Source organism: Aphelocoma coerulescens, chromosome 1 (genome assembly GCF_041296385.1).
Source record: "Aphelocoma coerulescens isolate FSJ_1873_10779 chromosome 1, UR_Acoe_1.0, whole genome shotgun sequence".
Classification (NCBI taxonomy): Eukaryota; Metazoa; Chordata; class Aves; order Passeriformes; family Corvidae; genus Aphelocoma; species Aphelocoma coerulescens.
In genome coordinates, this window is record NC_091013.1 from 65,346,110 (window position 1) to 65,371,456 (window position 25,347).

Here is a 25,347-nt window from a genome sequence, read left to right on the forward strand (position 1 = left end):
CTGTCTTGAAATTGGGCTGTTGTGGAGCCAGAAGTGCAAAATAGAACAGAAACAGAGGCAGGATGGAGACTAGCTGCAGCCCAGAGGGGTCGTTTGCACTCTGCTCAAACCCCTATGCATTTTAGGGACTCAAAATTCAGAAATAGTCTAGGCTCTTAACTGCTGTTGAATACGTGATAAGCCCACAGCATCTTGTGATGAAAGTCTTTGGTTCTTCATGATATTCTGAGATGTCTTCTCCAGAATTACTGAAGTTTTTATTAGTAAGAAATGTAATAAACTCCCCTCGGAAGCTGAGTCATACAGTGAATGTTTCTAAAAAATTCCAAGCAGTCACTCCGGATCTAGCTCATCAGGAGCAGGGTGAGTTGGCAGCCAACCTCATTTGTTCAAAGCCAGGCTAAAAGCAAAACATAGAATTACTTTATAAAAGGGAGGAAGCAGTACTCTCCAGAAAGCAGGGCATTTAAGAAGGTGAATGTGGGAAATTACCCAGGCAAGGAAGATATTCATATCACATGGTGAAAAAGATGTTCTCAAAATATCTCAGGAAAATAAAATGTGATCAGTGTCTTAACTTTTCTGCATGTTTCAGTCTCTGATCCTGTATCTGAGAACAGGCTGCCCATCAGTCCCAAAGTGATTATTGCCACACACCTTGTGATGGGGATGTCATCAGACTGCTACTGCAATGCCTAAATTAGTCTCTGCCAGCTGCAGATAAGATGCAGTCTGAGTTACTGGGGCATTGCCCAAATGAAGACCAAGGCCAGAGCTGCCTTTTGGCAGTGACCTCACTGGCTGAAGCGGCCGCAGTCCCTGATGCATGTCATGGCTCTTTCCCAAAGGACTCTGTCCACAGAGCAACTCACAGAATCTTTTCCACCCTGCTTTAGTCCATGTGAACTGGGTGAGAAGATACGTCCTGAGTCAGGTGTCTACAGTACCTGCCTCAACAACTGGGTGGGGTTAGGGAGAACCTACAAGCCACTCTGCAGGCAGACCTTGGCAGAGAGGGAAACAGCTGTGACAGTAACCAAAGCAGCCAGCACAACCACAGCTGGAAGAGGACACTTACCCATGGGCTTAGGTGCCACAAGAGTTGGCAAACAGTGGTCCTAATTTGTTGTCACGCTACGCCTTGAAAATTCAATTGATGTGGATCTCTACTGTGAAGCTTTTTAAGTTGGCTTTGCTCTGTCAATTCAAACACAGGTGAGTGTCAAAAACCACTGTTTGTGCTCACCTTGGAGACCAAAAGAGTTAGACTAGTTCTTAGCTAAGGTGGTTTTCTATGTCCTTTATCAGCTCCATGCTAAAAAAGAGGACCCACAGAGCTGCTTGTGGGTCTAGGGATTTGTGAGCTCTGGTGACACAAGTCTTTACAGCCTCTGCACGTTGCCACCATGACCCCACATGGGAGCACACCCAAAGCACTATTTTGGCTGTTCTCAATTTTACATGTACAAGTGGTAATATAGAGGAGAGATTAAAATCTTTATCCAAAGCACTTTAGGGCATAGATATCTACAAGTGTGGGTGGCAAGAAGGTTGGGTTTTTTTGGAGACTCTCCATCTGCTGTGCTAAGCAGCCATGTGTGGACTCCTGACCTGCTGCCAGTATGAAATACAGCACAGCAAGCAGGAGGCACTTGAACGTGTCTGATCCACCTGCATGTGCTGACAGCACAGAACAGAAATAATCAAGCTTTTACACCTGTAGTGTGTATAGAAACCTATTTCACAACAGCAGTGGGCTCTGAACACCCATCTGTGCAGTCAGCATTGCTCCACTAAGAAGTGGTGAAACTTAAGAAGGGAGTAAGGCATTCACTGCAGCCATTTGCTCATGGCTTAACAGAGCTATATCTGTTTCTATAAAAATTCAAGGAGAATTAGTCCCTCAGCTTGTTAACTCAGACTTGAATTATGAGTTGAATGAGATTATGCATCAAATCCCAGCAGCCTGTTTACGATTTTGTTATTTGTGTGTTTTCTGGGAAGTAATCAAAACAAATATCCTCTCCCTAATTCCAAGAACATCTTTAATGATTCATGCAAAGATTATATGGGCATCTCCTCTTAATATTTTGAGCAACTCTGACGAATGACAGCACATATATAGAAGTGTGGGCCCGAACACAGAAATTCAGAATGCTTCTCAGCATGCCATGTAGCTGTAGAGCCTCTTTCATCGGGTGAAAGTAATGAAAGATTGCCGTGTGATTGCTAGCACCAGTCCCTGAGCTGAGAACATTTCTCTTTTAAGAATATGTAAGAACTTTTAACCAGGATTTACTTCCCTTTACCCTGTTCATGGTTTTTCTTTGGCTTCTGCAGTAGTAGCACTTGGTTTTTGCACCAAGTTTTTGCGGGTTTCCTTTCCATTAAAAATCCTGAAGTCTCTGAGCAACAGCAAGCAGAAGAAGGAAATACTGAACATATCAGAAGGCGCATGAGCTGAGGTAGGACAAGATTTGTCTACTTTCTCTGCTGTAGATAAAATGGTTGCAATGATTAAAATACAACCTACTTTTCTTTCTTATTATTTGCAGTTAGTGTATTATTTGCCAGAAGCAGTGATAGATGACCAAACTTCTCTGTGACAAAGCTGGTGTTGAGAAATTTTTTTGGCAGAAAAAAAGGGTAGATTTATGTAACTAGGATTGTTTGCCAGATGGAAGATAACAATGAAGTTGTGGATCTGATTAAGTGAGCCTTGGTTTTTAACTAGATGAAAAATATGCATTTAGCTTATGGCAAACTTTAAAAATAAAAGGTGTTAAATGTCAGACTCTTTATTTTTTTTTTCATTATTGTGCATTTAGAAAGGTTAATAATGTGCCATGCTTTGATGAATTTAGTGTTAATTCTAAATATTGCATTTTTTTCATTTATTCTTGGTAATGCTGCTCCTGAAACACAAAGTGAATATTTGCAAGAAAGCCAGTGGGAACTTTAAAAAGACATGAGAACTGTTTTTCTTGGAAGTGCACTGGCAAATGCAAGTGATCTCCTCTATAGCAGAGATATTATAATTGCCTTCTTATTTGGGTAAAAAACAACAGACTCAGGTGTCTGGGATCCTCTTCAGACAAAGGGTTACTGTGATAGATGCAAAGATCATCTTTTTTCCTGGCACAGAAGAGGTTCTACGTACTTACCACTTTACATAGTAAAGTAGTATATTTTGATGGAACAGCCTGACTTCCCCATTTAACTTTGCATATGAAGAATGTCTTGTTAAAATGAAGTTGTTTCATCATTCCTCATGTTATAGTGAATCCAGTGTTTCAGAGCAGCAGATCTCAGATCAGCAGTTTAGAAACTGAGAGTGTATTTACACCTCCAGACACAGTGGAGGTTTCATATTTAGGCCTTTAGCAGCAGCACCCCTCCACCACACATCTTCAAAAGGACTGTGTCCTTCTGTCCAGGCATGGCACAGAAACTCATCCCATTCTCTGCTGAGATGCCATATGACTTGATTGACTGCCCTCTGTAAGAACTTGGGTAGCCCAGGGCTGCTGACTTCTTTACTTGCCTCTCTCTGTATGTTCTCTAACTCTATAATCTCTGTTTTCAGTGTAGAGACAAGAGCTGCCCAATATGGGAATGCATAAAGGTTTTATACAAGGTGACATCCTACTCTGTTCTCCATAGCCTTTTTGATGGTGCCCCTCATTTTGCTGACAATTTTGGTTGCTTCTGCTGCTGTAGCCCGTGCAGAACTGACTTCAGCAAATGGTGAATGATGCCAGTGCCAAGTGCCCTTTCCTGAATGCAACAGCCAGTTTAAAGTTCATATAATTAGGCACAATTTAGATTATTTTTCCCTAGCATGCATCACTTTACATTAAAATATACTGATTCTCATCTGCCACACTTCCAGCACCGCATCTGCCAACCTGGAGAATTGTCATCTCCAGGCTGTTGATAGAGACATTGACTAAATCTAGTCTGAGTAGCAAACCCTAGAGGACTCCATTGCTGATTTATTGAGCCCTCACTTCACTTCCTACACTTCAGCCAGCTTTCAGCCCACAAAAGAACGTGACATCCAGCTCTGGCAACTTAGGTACTTAAGAAACCTTTGTTGCAGAGCTATGTCGAAGGCTTTGACAAATGCAACTCTATAAATGCACACGTATCATAGAATCATAGAATGGTTTGGGTGGGAAGGGATCTTAGAGATCATCTCACTCCAAACCCCCTGCCAGGGGCAGGGACACCTTCCACTGCACCATGTTGCTTAAAGCCCCATTCAACTTGGCCTTGAACACTTCCAGGGATTCCATTTCCCCTTGTCCTATCTCTACATACCCTTCTGAAAAGTCCCTCTCAAGCGCTCTTGTAGGACTCCTTTATGTACTGGAAGGCTGCTATAAAGTCTCTCTGGGGTCTTCTCTTCTCCAGGATGAACAGCCCCAACTCTCTCAACTTGTCTTCACAGAAGACGTGCTCCAGCCCTCTGATCATCCTCATGGCCCTGCTCTGGGCCCCCTCCAGCAGGTCCATGAAGTTCTTATGTCGGGGTTTCAGAGCTGAACACAGTGCTCAGGTGGGGTCTCACAAGAGTGAAGTAGAGGGGAAAATCTCCCTCGGCCATATATGTACATCCAAATATATGTATGAAATGGCCACTGGGTCCCCTTCATCCGTTGTCATCACAGCCCTTCAGCGGGTGAGTGAACAGGATCTCCCTTTTCAGAAGACACGACTCTTTCTCAGCAGACTGGCATTTCAATGACCTCAGTGCCTTCATTCTTCATTACAGATGCCCCTAAAATGTCCCAGAGGAGGAAATCATTCCCAGTGGTCACTAGTTCCCAGGACTGATGACCAGCTCATGGCCTTGAGTTGCCTTATCAAGCCTTTCTTGTAAATGAGAGCTGCACTGATGACACATCAGTCCCCTGGCACCGCGCCTGATTACAATGGTGGGTTACGTGCCTTGGCCATCAGTCTCACAGTTGAGATCCTTTGGGATACTGATATGAGTGCCATCTGGTCTCAATTATTGGCCTCCCACTTATCTGGTTGGTTTAATACTTCCTGCCCACATCTGTCAAGTGGAGATGGCTCCCTCTGACCTTTTTACTGCATCAGACACGAAAATATCCCAACATCTTTGGTTGGGAAGAGTGAATTCCCTGAGTTTTCCTGCTGTGACCTTGTCCCTAAGAGATCTTTTGTCACCAAGCAATCCTGCCAGTTCCCAAGTGATTTTCATCTTTCAGTGGCTTTACAAAACTTACTGTCAATCAGAACACCCTTTACCAGAATCTCTTCACTATTTTTTTTCTTTAATGCTCCTAGTTTCCTCTCCACATTTAATCTGTCATGATACAGACTTTCCCATTCTTCCCATTTTGACAAGCCTTCTGTTTTCCAAATGGAGATCTTTTCCTTATAATAGTCTTGGTAACCATTTCACTGATAGACACTGGGCTCAGTATTTCTTAAAATACCTATTTCTTTTGGAATGTAGGCTTGTTGAATTTTCTGTTTGTTTTCCTAAACAGCCCCCAAATTTATGTAGGCTTCTTCCTTTTCGGACTACTTCTCTGTTCCACAATGCTGCTGAGCCCAGCTCTACTGTGATTAGCAGTACAAAACTCTCTCCACCAAAACCTGCTTGAACTAGGGCCTGTACAGCACTAAAGATCAAATGGCATCTTGTAGAGGTAGAATGCCAAGATAGAATGGCATTTGTTTGCAGGACTAATTACTCAAGGAACCAGGAAGTTGTTGCATATGGACATCACATCCCATTCTGCTGCAGAATCGCATCTTTATAAAGACACCCAAAGCCTCCTCCTGTTGTTACCTGCTTTCATCGTCCTACCCTCACTTAATGTTTTCTGGCAACTGTCATAATCATGATAAGGAGTTCGGTAGTGCACTCCTAGTACTATATTTTTATTATTAGAGTATGTGATGTCTGCCTACAAGAACCCTGTTGTGCTTCTCTTTAGCCACAATATTTTTACACTGTTGCGAGTAATGTAGTCCCTCATGCACAGTGCCACTCCTCCACCCGAGCATCCTACACTATCATTACCATAAAGCTGGTAGCATGGCAACACAGGCTTCTATTGATTATCCTCTCTCCTGCAGGTCTCTGAGGTTTCCCTTACACCAGGGTTTTGGTTTCATGCCAAGCCTGACAGGTGCCCTGTCTCTTTTTCAGGTTTGAATCTGCATCAGTGCAGAATTACACGTAAGATTTGGTTTTCATCAGGCATTCAAGATAGCATGTGCCAGTCTATTGGGCTTTGTGGGCAGTTGGATTTGCCTTCCCTAGTTATTGCAGTTGGACTTTTTTTCCCTCCTGGCCTTTTCAGAGGTGCACTGGATGCGTGTTCACTGCCCTCGCAAGTGTTGTCAGTCCAGCCCTTTGCTCTCCTATGCCCCTCAGCTCCCCTGTTGCTTCTAATTAAACACTCCTCTGCAAACCTCTCAGTCTGCAGCACCAGCAGCCTGAATCTGCATCGGGTACAGTGTAGTCTCTCCTTCCCGTATTGCTTGCCTTTGTTCCCTCAGTTCCTCACATACCTAAATTTCTACTCTCTACTGCCTCATCCATGCATTGCAGTACTGGGTCTGACTGAGCTTCTCTTGCCTCATAGCAGAGCCCCAAACATCACAGCCTTCATCCCTGGTACCCACAGTGACTACAGCCACCACCAGCTCCTCACTTACACCCCCAAATTATCTGCATAGAAACCTCAGAAGGTCAGTTCCTTGGGCAGACCTGCTCCTCCCCTGCTCCTGCTGAGCCGCTCTTGCCTCAAGACAGCCAGCCCTGTCCCGCTGTGTCCCCAGCCCCTTGCACTCCAGACACACACACCCTGGTGAGGTGGACACACATATCACACCCTGGGCAGCTTAGCACCTCTGCTGCTAGACTGCTACCTGCATCCTGAGCTTAAAATATGACGGGTTTGGGGCATTTTTATTCGTTTATTATCTCCTTCAATTAAACAAATATCCTCTTACATTTGCTCAATCAGCCCCCCACCTGTCTTGCACACCCATCCATTTGGTAAGGGCATAAAATTCACCTTAGGCAAGGAATGTCTTTCTGTTATCATCTTACCTTAAATTGAACTCAAGCCAGGCTAAGATAAAAGGCAAAATATATATTTGTATTAAATAAATGCAATTTATAATATATATGTAATTTGTTATGAAAGGTAAATATTTATTTATGAAATCCATACTAATCAAGCTGTAAATATTTTTTAAGATTTCACAGAGATGAAGAAAAGACAAAACCCCACCCAAACTCTAATCTACTTATGCAGCAATTATTTCAGAAAAGGCTCCCTTTTTCTTGCTCAGCTGATCTTCTCTTTCTCCTGCCAGGGAGGTTGTCAGAGCCTCAGGACATGTGTCAGCTGCTTCCATCTGATAGCTTCCGTCACTGAAACTCATATGTAGAAAAAATCTCCTGTTAGAGAATTTCTATCACAGAAGTCTTGCAGTACCACTGAAGAGAGAATCCCATTTCAGTTTGTCCTTTCTCTCCTTTTTTTCTCAGAGGGCTGTTAGATCTTACTGTAAATCTTCCTTCTTTTGGGGGATCCAGAAAAGTCCTAGGTCCAGTTTCTCACTCTTAACCCATCCTGTTCATTCCTGACCCAGGAGACCATCTGGACACTTTTGCTGAAAAAAAATTTATTGCCTTCCCTTAGATAGGTTGTTCTTTCTGTATATCTAGGAGCCATTTCCTAACCTTAACCAGCTAATAACAGTTCCTGGGTTCAAGAAGGGCTAAAATTCTCCCCTTATCCCCTGTGGCTGGTTGAGGTAGTCCCATGTGAAACCTTTCACTTCACCTTCCTTTCTACTTTGATCTGTGTGTCAAAACACAGCTAACAGGAGCGTCTACATAGGAAAATGACAGGCCCTTTGCTGAGGGCGGGCACCATGGTGCTTTAAGAGTTTTCAGATGACTGGTATCTGATTTCTTTCTCTTAGACATCCCATAACAGCTTGAAATTTGTGTTTGAATAATTTGGAGAGGAGTCTGAGAACTGATTTTCTTGCCAGGTTCAAGGATACTGAATTTTCTCAATTGCACATGCACTATTCTACTTTTAGTCTCAGTCTTTGACCAGAAAGAGAATTGAGGAGCATTTGTGCAGTTAGAGGACAGAATAGGTAGTTGTTACCTAGATACCCTCATATGAGGAGCCTGAGCAAAGTGCCTCAGGCCCTGTGCTTGTAGTGCTCTCCCCAGGGTGCAGGGACCCAAGGGCTTTTCATCAACTGAATTTTCATTGCCCCAGTCCCATCCTTCATCAGATAACATTGGGCACAAGCCATCACTTGTAGTGCTGATCAGGGCTTGAAATTTATCCATGGCTCCAAACTCATTTGACTCCTCTATCTCACAGCTTCCACATACAACGGGAATGCTTCAACAGGTGGCAGATCCCTTTCCTAATATTTTCTTCTGTTTTGGGGTTTCTAAAAGCAAGGATGCTTGGACCACAGGAAAACACTGTCAGAAGGGCTCTTCTCTTTGCTGTACCTCAGGGTGCAATATTTCCATGCAAAATGGGGGGATCATATTCAATCTGGAGAAAAGCTGATCTTTGATCCCATACAGAAAACGTGTATATCAGACAGTTTTTCTGTAAAGAAAAACAAAACAGTTAGAAGTCCTTAGATTGCAAAAGATTTGTTTTTAAGAAGAATATATTTTCTCTCTCCTCTGTGAGGAAAGAGAATCTCAAATGAGGAGGAGATTAACTTTAGGAGCATGGATATTGGGTCTCAGCAAAGCCCTCAGTCCAGGCCTTTGCTGAGACCCAATATCCATGAAGTCTTCCTTGGGAGCCCAGCCTGAGGTAGTGATTCCCACGCTTCCCATCTCAGTGGGGCTGGATGAAAGGTGCCTGCTGGGCACATCTGGTTGCTACATTGAGAGACTTGGACAGACTCTGAGATGCCACACTGGAGATACCATGGGCTTTTCTGAACATAGCTCAGGCTCCCACACCATGGCTTCAGTTTGCAAATTAGTTCCCATTTACAGCACACTGGGAATACCACACTGGGTAGCTGGGCATTCAGAGCACCCAAATGTAAAGCCAAATTTACCCCCAGGGAGGCTCCATGTGTACAAACAAATTAGTTTCAAATTGTGAAGCCATTGAGGTTCAGAATAAGAGATAGGGTGCAGTCATGTACCATGGGCACATTATCACTCTCACTGGAGCAAATTAAAAGCTTCTTTTCCATGCATCTGGAAATACCACGTAGTTGTGGTTTTCAGGCTAAAAACTTCCATGCCCCATCTTTAGAATATGTTGGCAGATACAAAGAGGGAATTGCTTCCACTGTCAAACAAGAAGCAATACTGACACCTTCCTTTGAAAATACTACTAGCTGCAGGACAGCTGAGATAAGAAATCAAGAGATCAGAAAAGAAACAGACACTAATGAGAAAAAATTAATTTATTATTTAGAATGTTTTAGTGGTGAGTGGTTTTGATTTGATTGAATTATAGTCTCACAGGAGGAAAAAGGCCACTCTCCGTGAACACAGCCCATTTTCTTAGAGGCCATTTTCATTAGGGCTGCAAATGTGCGCTGCCCTGGAAGCTGCAGTGTGTGTAGATGACTGACTGCTGCAGAGCAGATGAGCATAAAAGAGGTTAAGAGAGTGGTACATGAAGCAAAGACCCCACAAAAAGAGACAGAAAGCCACCAGAAGCTAACAAAAAAGAAGAAATACTGTGTGAGGAGGAGGGAGTTAAAAAAGGAACCATGCATAATTAGCAGTGTTTGCACAGTGTTTAAGGTCAAAAATGTCCTTAATTGATACATGTATCAAAATATGTCTGGTATTGCTCAGGAAATACTGCCAAAAACATACCAGAAAATTTTCCCTGGTTCCAAAAGACAAATTCAGTTCTTTTAGCTTTCCATCCTAATTTGAAATGCAGACTTAGCAGTGGGCAGTGATTTCTTTTCTGATCAGGTTTTGATGTTTCCATGGTAGGTGACTGGGGACTCAGAACCTCCCTGCCACAAAATGGCTGACAGCAAGTTGGCTTGTTTTGCACAGTGAAGATCAGAGACTTGTCATTAAAACACACAGATAGCACCTCTAAAAGGTAGCACTTTTACAGGCTGAGACAACAACCAGCTGCTGTAATATTGAAACTCGTTAGAGCTTACTTAGGGCCTTGTGTCTTGAGATGTGTATTTACTGGGACATCACAAGTAATTACTCATTAACGAACCCTTACTTCCCACTGTTGTCTGCATCTTGCAGTTTCTGCCCTCAGTGAAATAGTCTCACACAGCCAAACTCCCTGCCCAGACCGTAACCCAGCACTCACACCACTTCTTTTCACTTTGGCAGAAAAATGGAGACGCTGGCTCAGACTACGAACATTTCCAAGGTGGCGCTAGATGGCAGCTTCACTAACAGCTCCTCCAACTGTACAGTTGACGGCTTCAAACAAGTAATTTATCCCATCATGTATCTCTTTATCTTCTTCCTGGGCACTGTTGGAAACGGCCTCTCTGTGAGGAATGAGACAACTCTTTTTAGAAATTAAAACAATTTATTAAAACAGAAAAATTGAAAAATTGCAAAAAAAAAAAAACTAACAAAATATAAAAATTTTGGATCCTGATGGCTCGAGAGATATGCCCCAGGAGCGCAGGGATTCAGGAGCTTTAGGCTTAAGACAGCTCTGAACCTCAGGTAGAGAAAAAAAATAAACTTGCAGTTTAGGCTGGTCAAAAAGAAATTTATTTCTAAAAGCCCCTAGAAAGGGGTAGGCTTCTCCAGCACTGCCTTAGCAAGCTGGAGAGGAAGGGAAAGAGAGTGGGCGTGTCTTCTCTTACACTTTTATAGCTTTTGCTCCGCCCACAGTCCGCCCACAGTCCGCCCACAGTCCACCCCCCTGGTTCAAGGCGGTTGGTGTTTTCCCCTTGACAGACCACCTCTGTCCACCAATGGCTCCTCCTGGTCAGAGGGGTGATATTAGTTGAGATAAGGGTCATGTGCTTATGGGGGGCTGGGCTGTTTGTTGCAACCGGGGTTTTTAAAATCTGCCTTGAAACCAAAATACAAGTAAAACAAAAAAAAATACATTCCACACATCTTAAAACACTTGTAAAGGTATACAGTAAACACAGGAAGACCATAAAAGCTTGATTATTGTACCTGGACTGATGGATTGATTTTAACATTCAATTTAAAAATATTAAGCTCAAATTAATTAAGGCACTTAATATGCAAAGACCAAGCACAAATAGGGATTTCATGTATGACAAGTCCCCCCTTTTTCTCTTATGCTCATATCTTTGGTCTTTGCATTTAAGTGGAGGTGGATAACTCTTCAGGGATAGATTCAAGCTCTTTAAAACTGTCCCACACTTGCTGGGCAATTTTTCTCTCCTTTCTAGTTTTCTTATTGTTACTATTATTGATATGCATAATCTTTTGAGCGAATGGTGGACGCTGCTGTTGTCCTTGAAGATCCTGGATCAGTGGCATGCTTTGGACGACAGTGGTGATTAGACGGATGAAACAAGGGATTAAACAAGGGAGAAAAATAAGTCCTGTAAGGGAAAGTCTAACAATAATTAAAGCTTTCTTCCACCATTGTCCTTGGAAAATATTTTCCCACCATTCAGAAGTGATCAAGGGCTGCCATTTCTGCACTGGAACATGGGCTAGTTTCCTGATGTTTTGGGTAATCTTGGTGATGGCTTCGCCGTGATCATCAATATGGATGCAGCAGTCTGAGGTGTTAAACTTGCCACATACTCCACCTTTTTCAGCTAGTAAATAGTCCAATGCCAGCCTATTTTGGTACACGGCTGCTCGAGTTTGCCCTTGCTGTGTGTTAAGTAGTTCAAGAGCAAGAGAGGTCTCATTAGTGATTACCTCAATTAGTGCTTGCAGTCTGATGATCCGGTTTAGCATGTAGATGGGAGTTCGGTACCCCCAGCTCCCATCCTGTGCCCATGTTGCAGGTCCATAAGTCTCTAGGATCCTCTCAGGTGGCCACTCTTCTTCTCCCCATCTCTGGGTCCCTCCTATTACATGTCTCTTAGTACGGAAAAGTTCATCATAAAGGGAGATTCCAAGGTGGGCTCCAGCGTTTTCAGCAAGTAGGAAGAAGTTTGGTTGAATGGCTCCAAGAGTGCAGCTCCCTTTCCAGCGAGGTGGTAAGTTGGAATAAGCTCGGTTACCACAGATCCAGTAGAGGTCTTGTGGTGCTTCCCAGAAGTGGGGTTGTATACTTGCTGCTGTAATCCAGTACTTGGAAATTTGTGGCAGGACAGAATATGGATTTCCTTGATCCCAGCACTGCCAGAGTTTTTTAACAGGATTCAAAATGCAATTTTTGTTTTTAACCTTTTCTGCAGACCAGAATACATCTGGTTCTTGAGGTATCCACCAATGTTTTTGCCCATCAGTTACCAGGTACCTTTTGCATATTGTCTCACCAACTTCTTTTAAAAATTTTCTTCCTTTCCTCCAGATGCATTCTTCTCCAATAACAGTATTGCTTAGCAGCCAGGTTTCATTGTCATGTCTGGTTGTGGGGGAGAGATTACTCAGTCGGAGTAAATCGGGGGGTCCAAGACTCACTCCCCGCCAAGGCCAACTCTCCGATTCTAAAGTTCCTCCGCACACCCAGCAATTTGTTAAATTTAGCTGTTGTCCAATCCTTTCTGCCAGGTCAATAAACAAGTTTTTCCTTGACATCAAAGGATTGTTTTCTTTTTGTTTTTCCTTTTCTTCTATGACCACCTCTTGGATCAGGTCAGTGTCATAGGTCTTTCTTTTTAACAAATCTTCTGTCTTGGTTATGTATCTAAAATTGAAACAGAGCCAATCGTCTTGGGAGGGGCACTCTCCCTTCTGCTTATGTATTTGGGTGCCAATGTTTTTGCCAATCCAGTACTTGTGACCTTTTTCTGAGCAGATACTCAACCTTGTTATGTTGTAACAAGATGGATTAACATAAGTATGTGCTCGGAAAAAGTGTCGAATTTGAAATGAGCCTCTTTCTGCCTGGTACACAGTCTTGTAACATCTGTTACAGCGGCTGTCGGCTGCTTGTGTAAAGGGAGGCCAGAGGACCCAGAGACAGATGACACTCAGTAGCAGGATGTTGCTCACTTTCCCCTTTAGGCATACCCGAGAGGAGCTGTCAGCATTTGGGTTGCCTCTGCTGGTGGGGGTTGTCATCTTTGCTTCTTTCGTCCTTTCTTTAGGCATCTCACCTTCAGATGGTTCTTCAGTGACCTCAGGCTTCTGGAAACTCATGGTTATTTTAGGGTTGGCCTTGTCAAAGATTAGAGTTATCGTGCCCGTAATTTTGGAGTCTGATTGGACTGTTATTGGAAGAGAATGCTGGCTTCAAATGGAGCCTTACTATACAGTTGATGTGACAATAAGGTTGTGTGAAGGCAGAATCTGTAAAAGGGAATAACAAAGAACAGAATTAACAGCAAAATATTTTCAACTTAGTTTAACAACTTGTAGCTAGCACTTATTACTGAGGTATAACTGGGGAAGAACTGGGAGTACAGGATTTTATTAACTTGGAGTGAGGGATGCTGAGTGGAGCTTTCAAACAGGGTGTTTAGTTTGATGGTTTGTCTGGAGGTTTCTTCTCTTCAATTGGTGGTGTTACTGGACCCTTCACCCTCTTGACATGCGTCCAGCCCTTTTCAAATGTCCGGACAGCTGTTTCAGTGGTTAGCTGGACCTGAAATGGACCTTCCCAGGATGGGGTTAATGACTTTTCTTTCCAGGATTTTATTAACACCCAGTCACCTGGATTGATGTGATGTAAATTAAAATCAAGTGGGGGAGTTTGTGGTAGAAAACCTCTTTCCCTTAGCAACTCTAGATTTTTGGCAATTATCTGTACATATTGTTGTACATTGGTGTTTCCACACTCTTTCACATTCAACTCTTGTGGCGTAGCAAGGTAGGGTAATCCATACAACATCTCATATGGTGAACAACCCAAATCAGATCTTGGCTGTGTCCTAATTCTAAGAAGAGCAAGTGGAAGGCATTTTACCCAGGTCCATTTTGTTTCCAGCATTAATTTTGTGAGGGTGTTCTTGATTGTCTGGTTCATCCGTTCCACTCTCCCAGAGCTCTGTGGATGCCACGGGGTGTGTAATCTCCAATTTGTTCCTAATTGCTGAGCCAATTGTTGTACAATTTGGGAGGTAAAATGAGTACCTCGATCTGAATCTATGCGGTGGACTATCCCATAACGGGGGATAATTTGCTCGAGGATCACCTTACTCACTGTCTGGGCTGTTGCATTGACAGTTGGAATAGCTTCCACCCAGTGGGTAAGGTGATCAACGATTACCAATAGGTATTTCCACCTCTGGACAGGAGGCATTTCTGTAAAGTCAATTTGAATGTTTTGGAAAGGCCTGATTGCTAATTCAATTCCTCCGCCAGTGTTCTTTTTCATTACCTTTTTGTTAACCTTTTGACAGATTACACAGTCCCGGGTTATTTGGTTGGCTATTTCATAAACACCAGTGCATCCAAAGGTTCTGAGATAGTGATCCGCCAGAGCCTTTGAACCCCAATGATTGCTTTGGTGGATATTTTGTAGAATTTCTCGGGTTAAATTTTTGTTTAAAATTTGGCGTTTATCTGGTAAATACCAGCGACCTTGAGAATCCTCATTAGCTCCAATTAAAACTAATTTCTGTTTTTCCTGATCAGTAAAAATGGGCGTGGGTAAAATGTTAGTTTGTGGAATAGTGTCAGATGTGGTGGTGTTAGTTGGAAGTTGGTTTACTTCCATCACTTTTACCTCTTCTTCCACTGCTGCTTCTTTTGCTGCCAAGTCTGCTAGGTTGTTCCCCCGAGCTTCTTTTGTGGTTCCCGATTGATGACCTGGAATATGCACCACTGAGATCACCTGAGGCAGTTGCAGTGCTTTTAGAATTTTTAGGATTAATTCCTTATGTAGGATATCTTTCCCTTTGGTGTTTAGGAACCCCCTTTCGGACCAGATTTTTCCAAAGGTGTGGACTACGCCATAAGCGTATCTGGAGTCAGTGTAAATTGTCCCGATGCTTCCTGCTAGTCGGTGGAGTGCTTTTTCTAGGGCATAGAGCTCACAGACCTGAGCTGACCAGGTTGGTGGCAATCTGCCCTTTTCTAGCACACACATTTGGTGTCCATCGACCACTGAATAGCCAGAGCATCGCTTTCCATCCACCACTCGAGATGACCCGTCAATGAAGAGGATTTCCCCTTCATTGAGGGGACAGTCCACCAGGTCCTCTCTGACTTTTGTTTGGATGTCAATTATCTCAATGCAATTGTGTTCAATTTCTTTTTCTGATGGGGTCCCATAAAGAAATTGAGCTGGATTTTGGTGTGTACACACAACTAACCTCAGGTGGTCTGAGTGCATGAGAATGGCTTCATATTTGACTATTCTTGGGTCAGTTAACCACTCTGCAGCCCTGTGAGCTAAAATGGTTTTGATTGAGTGTGGTGTATGCACTGTCAAGTCTCCACCAAAAATGAGTTTTTGACTCTCCGAGACCAGAACAGCTGCTGCGGCGATGGACTGGATGCAGACGGGCCATCCTCTGGACACTGGATCCAGTAATTTGGAAAGAAAAGCAACTGGCTTCCTGACTCCTCCCCACTCCTGGGTCAAGACGCCATAGGCAATTCCCTTCTCCACATTAACAAATAGATCGAAGGGTTTTTCTAGTGAAGGAAGGCTTAAAACAGGTGCTTTTGTTAATTTCTCTTTCAGATTTTGTAATTTTTGTGTGTCTGAATTAGTCCAATTAAAAGGTTCTTCTTCTATTAGTTTTTCATATAAAAATTTGGCAGATTGTGAATACTGATCAATCCACAGTCTGCAGTATCCAAATAGGCCTAATAATTGCCGAATTTCTCGTTTTGAAGTTGGAGGTGGTAGATTTAGGATTCCTTCTACTCTTTCAGCACTGAGTTTTTTTGTGCCATGGCCAATTAGATGTCCCAAATACTTCACCTCCTGTAGCACAAATTGTAATTTAGGTTTTGACACCCTCAGCCCGTTCCTCCCTAGAAAATTCAGTAACTGAATTGTAGCAGTTCTTACCGTAGACTCCTGTTCCCCAGAGAGGAGCAGGTCGTCTACGTACTGAGTTACCTGAATCCCTTCGGGTGGAGAAAAGGAACTTAGCAAATCTTCTAGCGCTTGGCCAAAGAGTGTGGGTGCCTCGGTGTACCCTTGAGGCAGGCGAGTCCAGCGCAGCTGCTGCTTCCGTCCAGTGTCCGGATCCTCCCAGGTAAATGCAAAGATGTCTCTGCAATGAGAATCTAGAGGACATGACCAGAAAGCATCTTTAAGGTCAATAACAGAGAACCAGGCATGTGCTGGGGGTACCCGACTCAGGAGTGTATAGGGGTCCTGCACCAGTGGGTACCTGGTTTGGACTCTCTTATTGACCTCACGCAGATCTTGTACAAGCCGGAATGACTTATCTGGTTTCTGGACAGCCAAAATTGGAGTGTTGTAACTGGATTTGCAGGTCTCAAGAATTCCATCTTGTAATAAGTCCATGATAACAGGCTTCAGGCCCTTTCTTTTGTCCTTGGAGAGGGGATATTGTGGTACTGGCTGGCTATTTGGGAGCAACTCAATTGTTAGAGGTGTGATGTCCATTTTTCCCCGGTTGCCAGGTTTGGCCCACACCACCGGGTCAATGTGTTGCTCATCTACTAAAGATAAAACAAACAATTTAGTGGCCATTTTTCCACCCTGCGGTACCACCCCAACCCTCAGAGGTATTTGGAAGTCACGTCCTAAAAGATTGATCCCAGCTTGAGGTAGGTATAGCACATCCCCTGTATGGGTACGTCCTTGTATGGAAAGGGTTACATTTTTAATTACAGGAACAGCAAAGCTTTCACCATTAGCACCATATATATCTAATGTATCTTGAGAAATAAAACATCCTGGAGGTGTTTCAGTGACACAGGTTCTTTCAGCACCTGTGTCCACTAAAAACTCCACTTGTTGTCTCTGGGGTCCAGCTTCTAATTTTATCAAGGGCTCTTTAAGATGTTTTTGCCCCAGAGAATAAAGCCCCTGACCCCTTCAGTTGTTCAAAATTTGTCCCTCCATTTGAAGGACTCCTTGATCTCTCTGCTTTTTAAAACAGTACCACTGCCCGTGGCCTGGTTTATTACAGTATGTGCAAATTAACCTCTCAGGTCTTTGAACAATTGGGGTAGATTGTTTATTGCAAACACAAACCTGTGGCTGTTGCTGAGAGCAGATTTGGGTTTGCTGTTGTGGGATGCCCCTTTGGGAAGTTCTTTGTGTAGGAGGATTGTGGATTGGAGCATTAGTACTGTTATTCATTATTCGGCTTTTAGCCTTCATCCTCTCTTCATCCCTCCTAACAAAGACTTTTTGGGCTTCCTCCAGTAATTCATCTAGTTCCTTCTCTGGCCATTTTTCCAATTTTTCCAATTTTTTCCTGATGTCAGGCCAGGAGTGAAGCACAAAATGTACCTTTAGCATAGTTTTGCCTCCCTCAGTGTCTAAGTCAATGACAGAATAAAGTTGAATGTTATTCCTTAACCGAGCCATCCAAGCTGTTGGGGACTCATCCTTTTCCTGTTCCCCACAAAATGCTTTTTTCATATTATTAACTCGAGGAACAGCTTCTCTAATCCCTTTTATAATTAAATTTCTGTAGTCTTTCATGTTCCTCCTGCCCTCTTCTGAATTTGGGTTCCATTCAGGGTCTGTCAGTGGTAATTTTTGTTCTCCAATTGGGCCCTGATTAGAATTATTTTCTCTGTCCCAGACTGTCACTCCTGCAGCTCTAATCAATTTTCTTTCCTCAATGGTGAATAAGGAGTGAAGGATGGATTGTATCTCTCCCCAATTATAAATATTAGGGCCGAGGAATTGATCAAATTGGTCAGCTAGACCAATGGGGTCAGCCATCAGACTTTTCATTTCTTTTTTAAATTCCCGTACCTCAGATGAAGCTAGAGGTACAACTACATAACCAATTCCTCCTTGAGCATTTCCCATGGGTACCTCCCTAAGAGGTAAAATTTTAGACTCATGGGGAGTGCTAAGGCAGGTGGGACAGTCAGGTGTTTTAAATGATTTCTTTCTAGTGCAAGATGCTGGGCCATCCTGGCTAGAAGAAATCCTTTGTCTGGTTGTCTTTTTGTGAGAGCAGGAAGGAACAGAATTTTCTTTTTCACTTTCATTCTCATTTTCTGAGTCCCTTTCGATTGGGTGGCTTGATGAAGGAAAGACCCTTTCTTGTTCAATTTGGACCCTCCTTTCTGGAGGAGTTACTGGAGGAAGGTAGTCTAGGGGGTCCCACTTTGGTTTATTTAATTTAGGTTTTTGCTTTTCCTTCTGTTTGTGTTCTTCTGCAATGGAAAAAATTTGGTTTGAATTTTTATTAAGTCCAATTGAATCAGATTTAGTTTCCTCTTCCAATTCTATTTTTTTGCTTTGGTCTTCATTTTGTTTTTGCCAATAATTTAACCAAATTTTAGCATAGTCTAATTCATCAGAATGTTTTGGAGCTTTGTAATGTACATAAGAATGCAAAGCCTCACAAAGCCATTTTTCAGAAGACCCATACTTGGGCCATCTGAGTCCATCTTTGTTAATTTTATGTTTTGGCCACTTAAAAACACAGTACCTAATCATTTGACACTGGTCTTTTTCTTTAGTTAAAAGATTTTCTTCCCACTTTAGGAGCATTTGCCCTAACGGGCTTTCTGGGAAAATTTTGTATTTCTTCATTAGGTCTTTCTTTTTGCAATTCGCTTGTCCCATTTTGTTACTGGGAAGCAAACAAGTAGCTAGTGCAGAAGAAAAAAATTTTTTTTTTTTTTTTTTTTTCTTAATTAAATAAACCAAAGTATTGTATTATATAAAACAATTAAAATATTGCATAAGGAAATAATATTACAAAATAACCTAAATTCAATACACTATCACAATAAAAAAATAATAATAAAGTTATAAGCATAAAATACAATACAACTAATGTAGAGAAAAGCAAGCAAGGTTAGTAGATATATAAGGGAATGAATGATGGCGAATCTGTGGGAAAAAATTAAATATGGCAGGCTGGTGAGAAACAAATATGGTGCAAGAAATATTAATTTTAATTATAAAAAGAATAATTAGTGAATATTTAAATTGGTTAAAGTATAACTGAAATTTAGATAGTTTTATACATATATACTTAAAATTTAAGAAACAAGAGTTGTCTTTATTAGCAAAGGAGAGATAAATTTAAAATATTTATAATCGAATTAAAGGAAAAAGATTATAATGAATAACACAAACAGTAATTCAAAATATCAAAGTAGTGTCTTATGATTAAAGCAGATAAAGCAAATTACAACTACAATCCAATAACCCAAACACTCCAAACTAACAGAAAGTATAAAGGTGCTAGATAGCACTGACCAGAAGAGTGCAGCTAAAACAAGTTCACACATGCACTTAGAACAGCAAAAGGGGTGCAGTTCAAATTAAAAAGACACAAAATGGCGGCCGACCACGTGGCGGCCCGAAATTTCAAAATGGCGGCCGACCACGTGGAAACCCGAAATTTCAAAATGGCCGCCGACCACGCGGCGGCGCGAAATTTCAAAATGGCGGCCAACCACGCGGCGGCCCGAAATTTCAAAATGGCGGCCGACCACGCGGCGGCGCGAAATTTCAAAATGGCCGCCGACCACGCGGCGGCCCGAAATTTCAAAATGGCCGCCAACCACGCGGCGAAAAGGAAAAGAGAGGGGTTTAAAATTAGGTTTCTCCTCAGTTCTAGACCCGAGAAGACTGAGACACTAATAAAAATGAATTTGGGGCTGCGCACACCCCTAAAACGTGGAAACCTCCCCCCAGAAAGGCTGATCACCACACTCGATCTTCCCCTCTGTGTCTCTAAAGGGGTGATCCCTCGTGGTGCCCTTAAAAATGAACCCTTTCAAGCACACTCACACACACACTGGGGGCGGCCAACCCCCCACACACTCTCTCACAAAAGGAATTCCACTCGGAGGTTCCCCAAAAACTAATAGCCCTTAAAAAGGGTAAGTCCCTAACTAAGTTCCCTTTAAGAAGGGTTCAAGCCTTACCACAAGTCTTTCTCCACCGGAGGTGTCCTTTCTCTGCTGCAGTAATCCTTGTGGGAGCCCAGAAAATCCAAGGAGAAAAAAAAACAAAAAAATCGCAAAAATTCAAAAATAGTAAAATTAACCAAAATACCTGGATTTTAGGGCAAAAATAGGATCCCAGAGAGCCCCCAAAAGAGTTGTGAGGAATGAGACAACTCTTTTTAGAAATTAAAACAATTTATTAAAACAGAAAAATTGAAAAATTGCAAAAAAAAAAAACTAACAAAATATAAAAATTTTGGATCCTGATGGCTCGAGAGATATGCCCCAGGAGCGCAGGGATTCAGGAGCTTTAGGCTTAAGACAGCTCTGAACCTCAGGTAGAGAAAAAAAATAAACTTGCAGTTTAGGCTGGTCAAAAAGAAATTTATTTCTAAAAGCCCCTAGAAAGGGGTAGGCTTCTCCAGCACTGCCTTAGCAAGCTGGAGAGGAAGGGAAAGAGAGTGGGCGTGTCTTCTCTTACACTTTTATAGCTTTTGCTCCGCCCACAGTCCGCCCACAGTCCGCCCACAGTCCACCCCCCTGGTTCAAGGCGGTTGGTGTTTTCCCCTTGACAGACCACCTCTGTCCACCAATGGCTCCTCCTGGTCAGAGGGGTGATATTAGTTGAGATAAGGGTCATGTGCTTATGGGGCTGGGCTGTTTGTTGCAACCGGGGTTTTTAAAATCTGCCTTGAAACCAAAATACAAGTAAAACAAAAAAAAATACATTCCACACATCTTAAAACACTTGTAAAGGTATACAGTAAACACAGGAAGACCATAAAAGCTTGATTATTGTACCTGGACTGATGGATTGATTTTAACATTCAATTTAAAAATATTAAGCTCAAATTAATTAAGGCACTTAATATGCAAAGACCAAGCACAAATAGGGATTTCATGTATGACACTCTCCATTTATGTTTTCTTCCAGACTTCACAGAGGACCTCAGTACACATTTACATGCAGAACTTGGCTATTTCAGACCTCATGTTTGTGAGCACTTTGCCCTTTCGGGCCACATATTTCCTCTTGGGATCACGTTGGATATTTGGTGATATTATCTGCAGGATCATGACTTACACCTTGTACATGAATATGTACTGCAGCATTTATTTCCTCACCGTGCTCAGTGTGGTTCGTTTCATAGCCATCGTCCACCCGTTCAAACGCGGAAGCATGACCAACACGAAGTATGCCAGGATAACCTGCGCGGCCATATGGATCTTCGTGCTGGCAGCCACCAGCCCTCTCTTAAACAAGGGAGTTGCTGGCTACAGCAACCCCGTCAAATGCTTGGACCTCCACCCCTCCAGCACACACAGGCTCCTCATGATGAACTGCTTTGTCCTCGTCGTGGGCTTCATTCTGCCATTCTGCACAATTGTGTTCTGCTATGTCTTTGCCATCAGAGCGCTGCTCAAGTCCAGGGCTCCACAGAGCAAGAGGGCGATCTGTCACAAGAAGGCGCTGTTAACCATTATCATCAGTCTCATCCTCTCCCTCATCTGTTTCCTGCCCTATCACATCCTGCGAACTGTCCACCTGATGTACAGCAGCTGCAGCCAGGCCAACCTGCACAAAGCGCTGGTGGTCACTCTCTGCCTTGCTGCCATGAACAGCTGCCTTGATCCCATCCTCTATTACTTTGCTGCTGAAAATTTCAAAGCAAAAATCAGAAGTCTGCGCTGCAGGTAGCTGGTGCAGAATTGCATAACAATATATGCGTGGTCCAGATGGGATAATTAGACTGGGCTCATACTATCCAATGACAGACTGTGTGCTGTGCTGCTGGCCAGCCTGCAGCTCTGATGCACACTGTGAGGCATCTCTGGAGCAAAAGTTTCTGGGAGAGAGCTCTTTGTGGGTGACTAAAACGGAGTCAGGTTGATCAGAGGTCAGGTGGCTGGGTATGATCCCTGGTTGTCTTCTGTTTAGCAGTGTAGAAATACCTCTTTTGTTCACCCTCCCCAGGACAAGGGATTGAAAGGAATTTACCTTGCAACTAGAGTCCCTTTATGTCATTTCATAATACTAAGTGACTGGAAAGGGAAACTGCTCACCTGACCACTTCAGAGTCTGTGCCTGAACCTCTCAGTTCTCCATTTTCCTGCAGGTGCAGCGGTTCAGACAGTGCGATTCCCTACAGATTCACAGTAGCCTGCCAGTTCCCCTTGCAAACACTGGCAAAGGGGTTGCACATTAAAGAAATGTAAAGCATCAATGATGCTTTCTGCTGAGGCTGACTTAAAAAGCAGGAAGAGACGCAAACAGGACCTATCACTGGCTCAGGCTGCTCGGAAGTCACTAACATTTCCAAATTTTCCACTCTGAGCCAGCCACAAAGGTATTCTGCTTAACATTTTCATGGGTTGTCAAGTGAGAGAATTATTTCAAGTAAGTGGCATCACCATGGAGTGTTGTGAGTAAGATGACTGCTGGCAGTGAGGGCAGGATGCAGGGGCCCAGAGCACTGGGCTGCATCCTGCAGCTCTTCATGTGGCGTCAATTCCTTCAAGGTCATTGCAACGCTTTGTTTTTATGCCCAGTGTTGCCAGTGCTTTTCAGAAAGCTGAGGCTAAGCACTTCCTTTCCCATGCAGGGATCCAAAGACAAACTTTTAAAATTATTTTAGTCCAAACAGGTAGCTAGGGAGTGGTTTCCTCTGCACAGGTAAATCAGTCTGACAGCAAACTGCTGCCAAAGGCATCTCCAGTCCCTCATCTTCTGTCTCCTCTGAGGTGGAAACTGATCCCTTTTTTCATAGGATTAACTTTCAGTTGGTTTGAATTTCCTTACATCAAACATGAACGAATGCAACAGGAAAGCACTAACCCAGGTACAGGAAGAAAGATGGGCAACAGAGAAGGTGGAGGAGAGCTTTTTTAGAAAGCAATGGGAAGCTACTTCTATGTGTACTTTGGAAAATTTCATCAAATGGCTGTGTTTTTAAGTCTCTGAATATTTTCTAAAATATGTTCTCTAAAAATCAGACCTAAGTGAAAACAGGCTCCAAACTCATTTTGACCATATTTAGATTTTGGTTTTAATTACCTCATCTTTTACTAAAAACAGACAAGAAGTTTAGTCATATTTTCCAAGAAAGCAGCCGTATAAGAAAACTAACAAAAATGCTGAAAGCCTTCCCTCACTGTGAAATTCAACCAAAGGAAGGTTTCTGCCTGTGAAGGTACTTCTCAATGCTCTGAACTTTTAATGGAGAAAGAACTTCACAAACTGAATGTTACTGCTCCCAAACAAAAATAACAGCAGCAAGCTATTTTTAGCTCTGTCTGAAATATGCAGAAAACAAATCATTGCTGGTCAGGTGGAAAAGTGCTTGGCAAATCACTGGGAAAGGCACATTTTTTTCTTGGCTATCTAAGAGTTATGTTCAATCTATTTCAGTCACTTGATGCTGCCTTTGATGTAAGCACAGAGTTTTATCAGAAGTCTTCACTAAAGTTCATGCTCCAAATCCTTATTTCAATAATGCATCAGCATACCCGAGAGCTGACCTAATATGCCATATGAACTCCTTGATCCCATGCTATTGATGAAAAAGGGAGTATTAGCAGTGGTTTGCAATGGGAATATGATTGAGATGGTAACCGGTGCAGATATAGCAGGCACATAACTGGAAGGAAGGGGCAAGCTCTTTTTCTGTGGTTTTCACCTGTCAGGAGCAGACCTGAGCATCAACAAGTGACAAGCTTGAAGCCTCTCATGAGATACCATACACTTCGAATACTGCAAGAGAATGCAAAAAATTAGCCACAGTGTATTCTGACCAACGTACTTCTGTCTGTATCTGTCCAATGCATCCGATTATCAGATAATTTTGCATCAAGAGGATATATGTATCTCACTTATGAGGTCACTTTTTTTTGTATTGACCACGCTACAACTTTGTTGGCAATTGAATTAACTGGCAGACCTGTGTTTCAATAAAGTAGATTTACTTGTGGCTGAAGATATATTTTTTATTGATCACACAGCTAACAAGGGATCTCCTCTGAGTGCAGGGGGAGAAAGAACAAGAAACAGATACTGAGTTTTTGTAGGTGGGCCATCATTTCACAAGAGTGAAATGTCCTTGGAGGTGTAAGAACATCCTGCTGCCTTATTTACTCTACTAACAAAACAGTGGGGAACATGAGTCAAAATCTGAGGTGCAGGTAAAGGAATAGATTTTTTAAATTATGATTTATTTAAAAAAGGATTCAAGACCATCCTTGTTAGGGATCTTCTCATGAAGCTTTAGCAACACTTGTATAACATGCCATGTTCCCATTTACTGCCATTTCTCCATTTACTGTTCTTGCATGTCTCTACTCACACAGCTGAAGATTAGGGTTCTTCACTGTGGAAGTATCATAGTAAAAATGTAATTTAAAAAGCACCACCATATCTATTCTAAAAAATAAAGCTCCTGACAGTTAAATTACTAGCAATGCCTCTAGGTCCCTCAAGGGATCACATACCCCTTAAAAAGTACTTTGGTATGTTTCCTGAAATTTCCAGGAGGCAAAATCTAAGAATAGCTATGTGTATAGACAATTAAAGCAACAGTAAACTTGTGAGCTTGAACGAGACATAAGAAGAGGAAATGAAGTCTTTAAGTGACTGTGACCCTTAAGCAGCAGCAGCAAATGATCTACCTTCATATGCATGTTTCCCCGTCATTCAGCGAACCACTGGTACTTCTAGACAAAGGTAATTATTCAGTCCAAAGCTGTGCTAGAATCATAGAGAGAGAGCAGAAGGAAATGTCACTCTTCACATCAGCATTTTAGCCCCAGTTTGAGACCACATGTGGCTGTGACTGCCTGATGGAGTGGTGTTGCAGCAAGCAGAGGAGCATCGCATGACTGTGATCTTCCCCCTCCACTCTGCTCTCATGAGATCCCACCAAGAGAGCTCTGTCCAGCTCTGGGGCCTCCAACATGGCAAAGCCTTGGACCTGTTAGAGCGAGTCCAGAAAAGGGCCACAAAGATGGTCAGAGGGCTGGAGAACCTCTCCCATGAAGACAGGCTGAGAGAGCTGGAGGTATTTTAGTCTGGAGAAAAGCAGGCTCCAGGGAGACCTTCTAGCACCTTCTAGTACCTAAAGGGGACTACAGGAGAGCTGGAGAAGGACTTTAGACAA

General features: G+C 42.7%; 1 protein-coding gene across 1 annotated transcript; it reads left to right on the forward strand.

Moving 5' to 3' along the window:
* Positions 1–1,161: 1,161 nt before the first annotated feature.
* Positions 1,162–22,730, forward strand: CYSLTR2 (cysteinyl leukotriene receptor 2). The gene is made up of 4 exons (XM_069010766.1): positions 1,162–1,215; positions 2,341–2,465; positions 10,385–10,543; positions 21,107–22,730. The coding sequence occupies exons 3-4, from the start codon at positions 10,389–10,391 to the stop codon at positions 21,894–21,896; spliced, it is 945 nt and encodes a 314-aa protein (XP_068866867.1). The 5' UTR covers positions 1,162–1,215; positions 2,341–2,465; positions 10,385–10,388; the 3' UTR covers positions 21,897–22,730.
* The last annotated feature ends 2,617 nt before the right edge of the window (positions 22,731–25,347 follow it).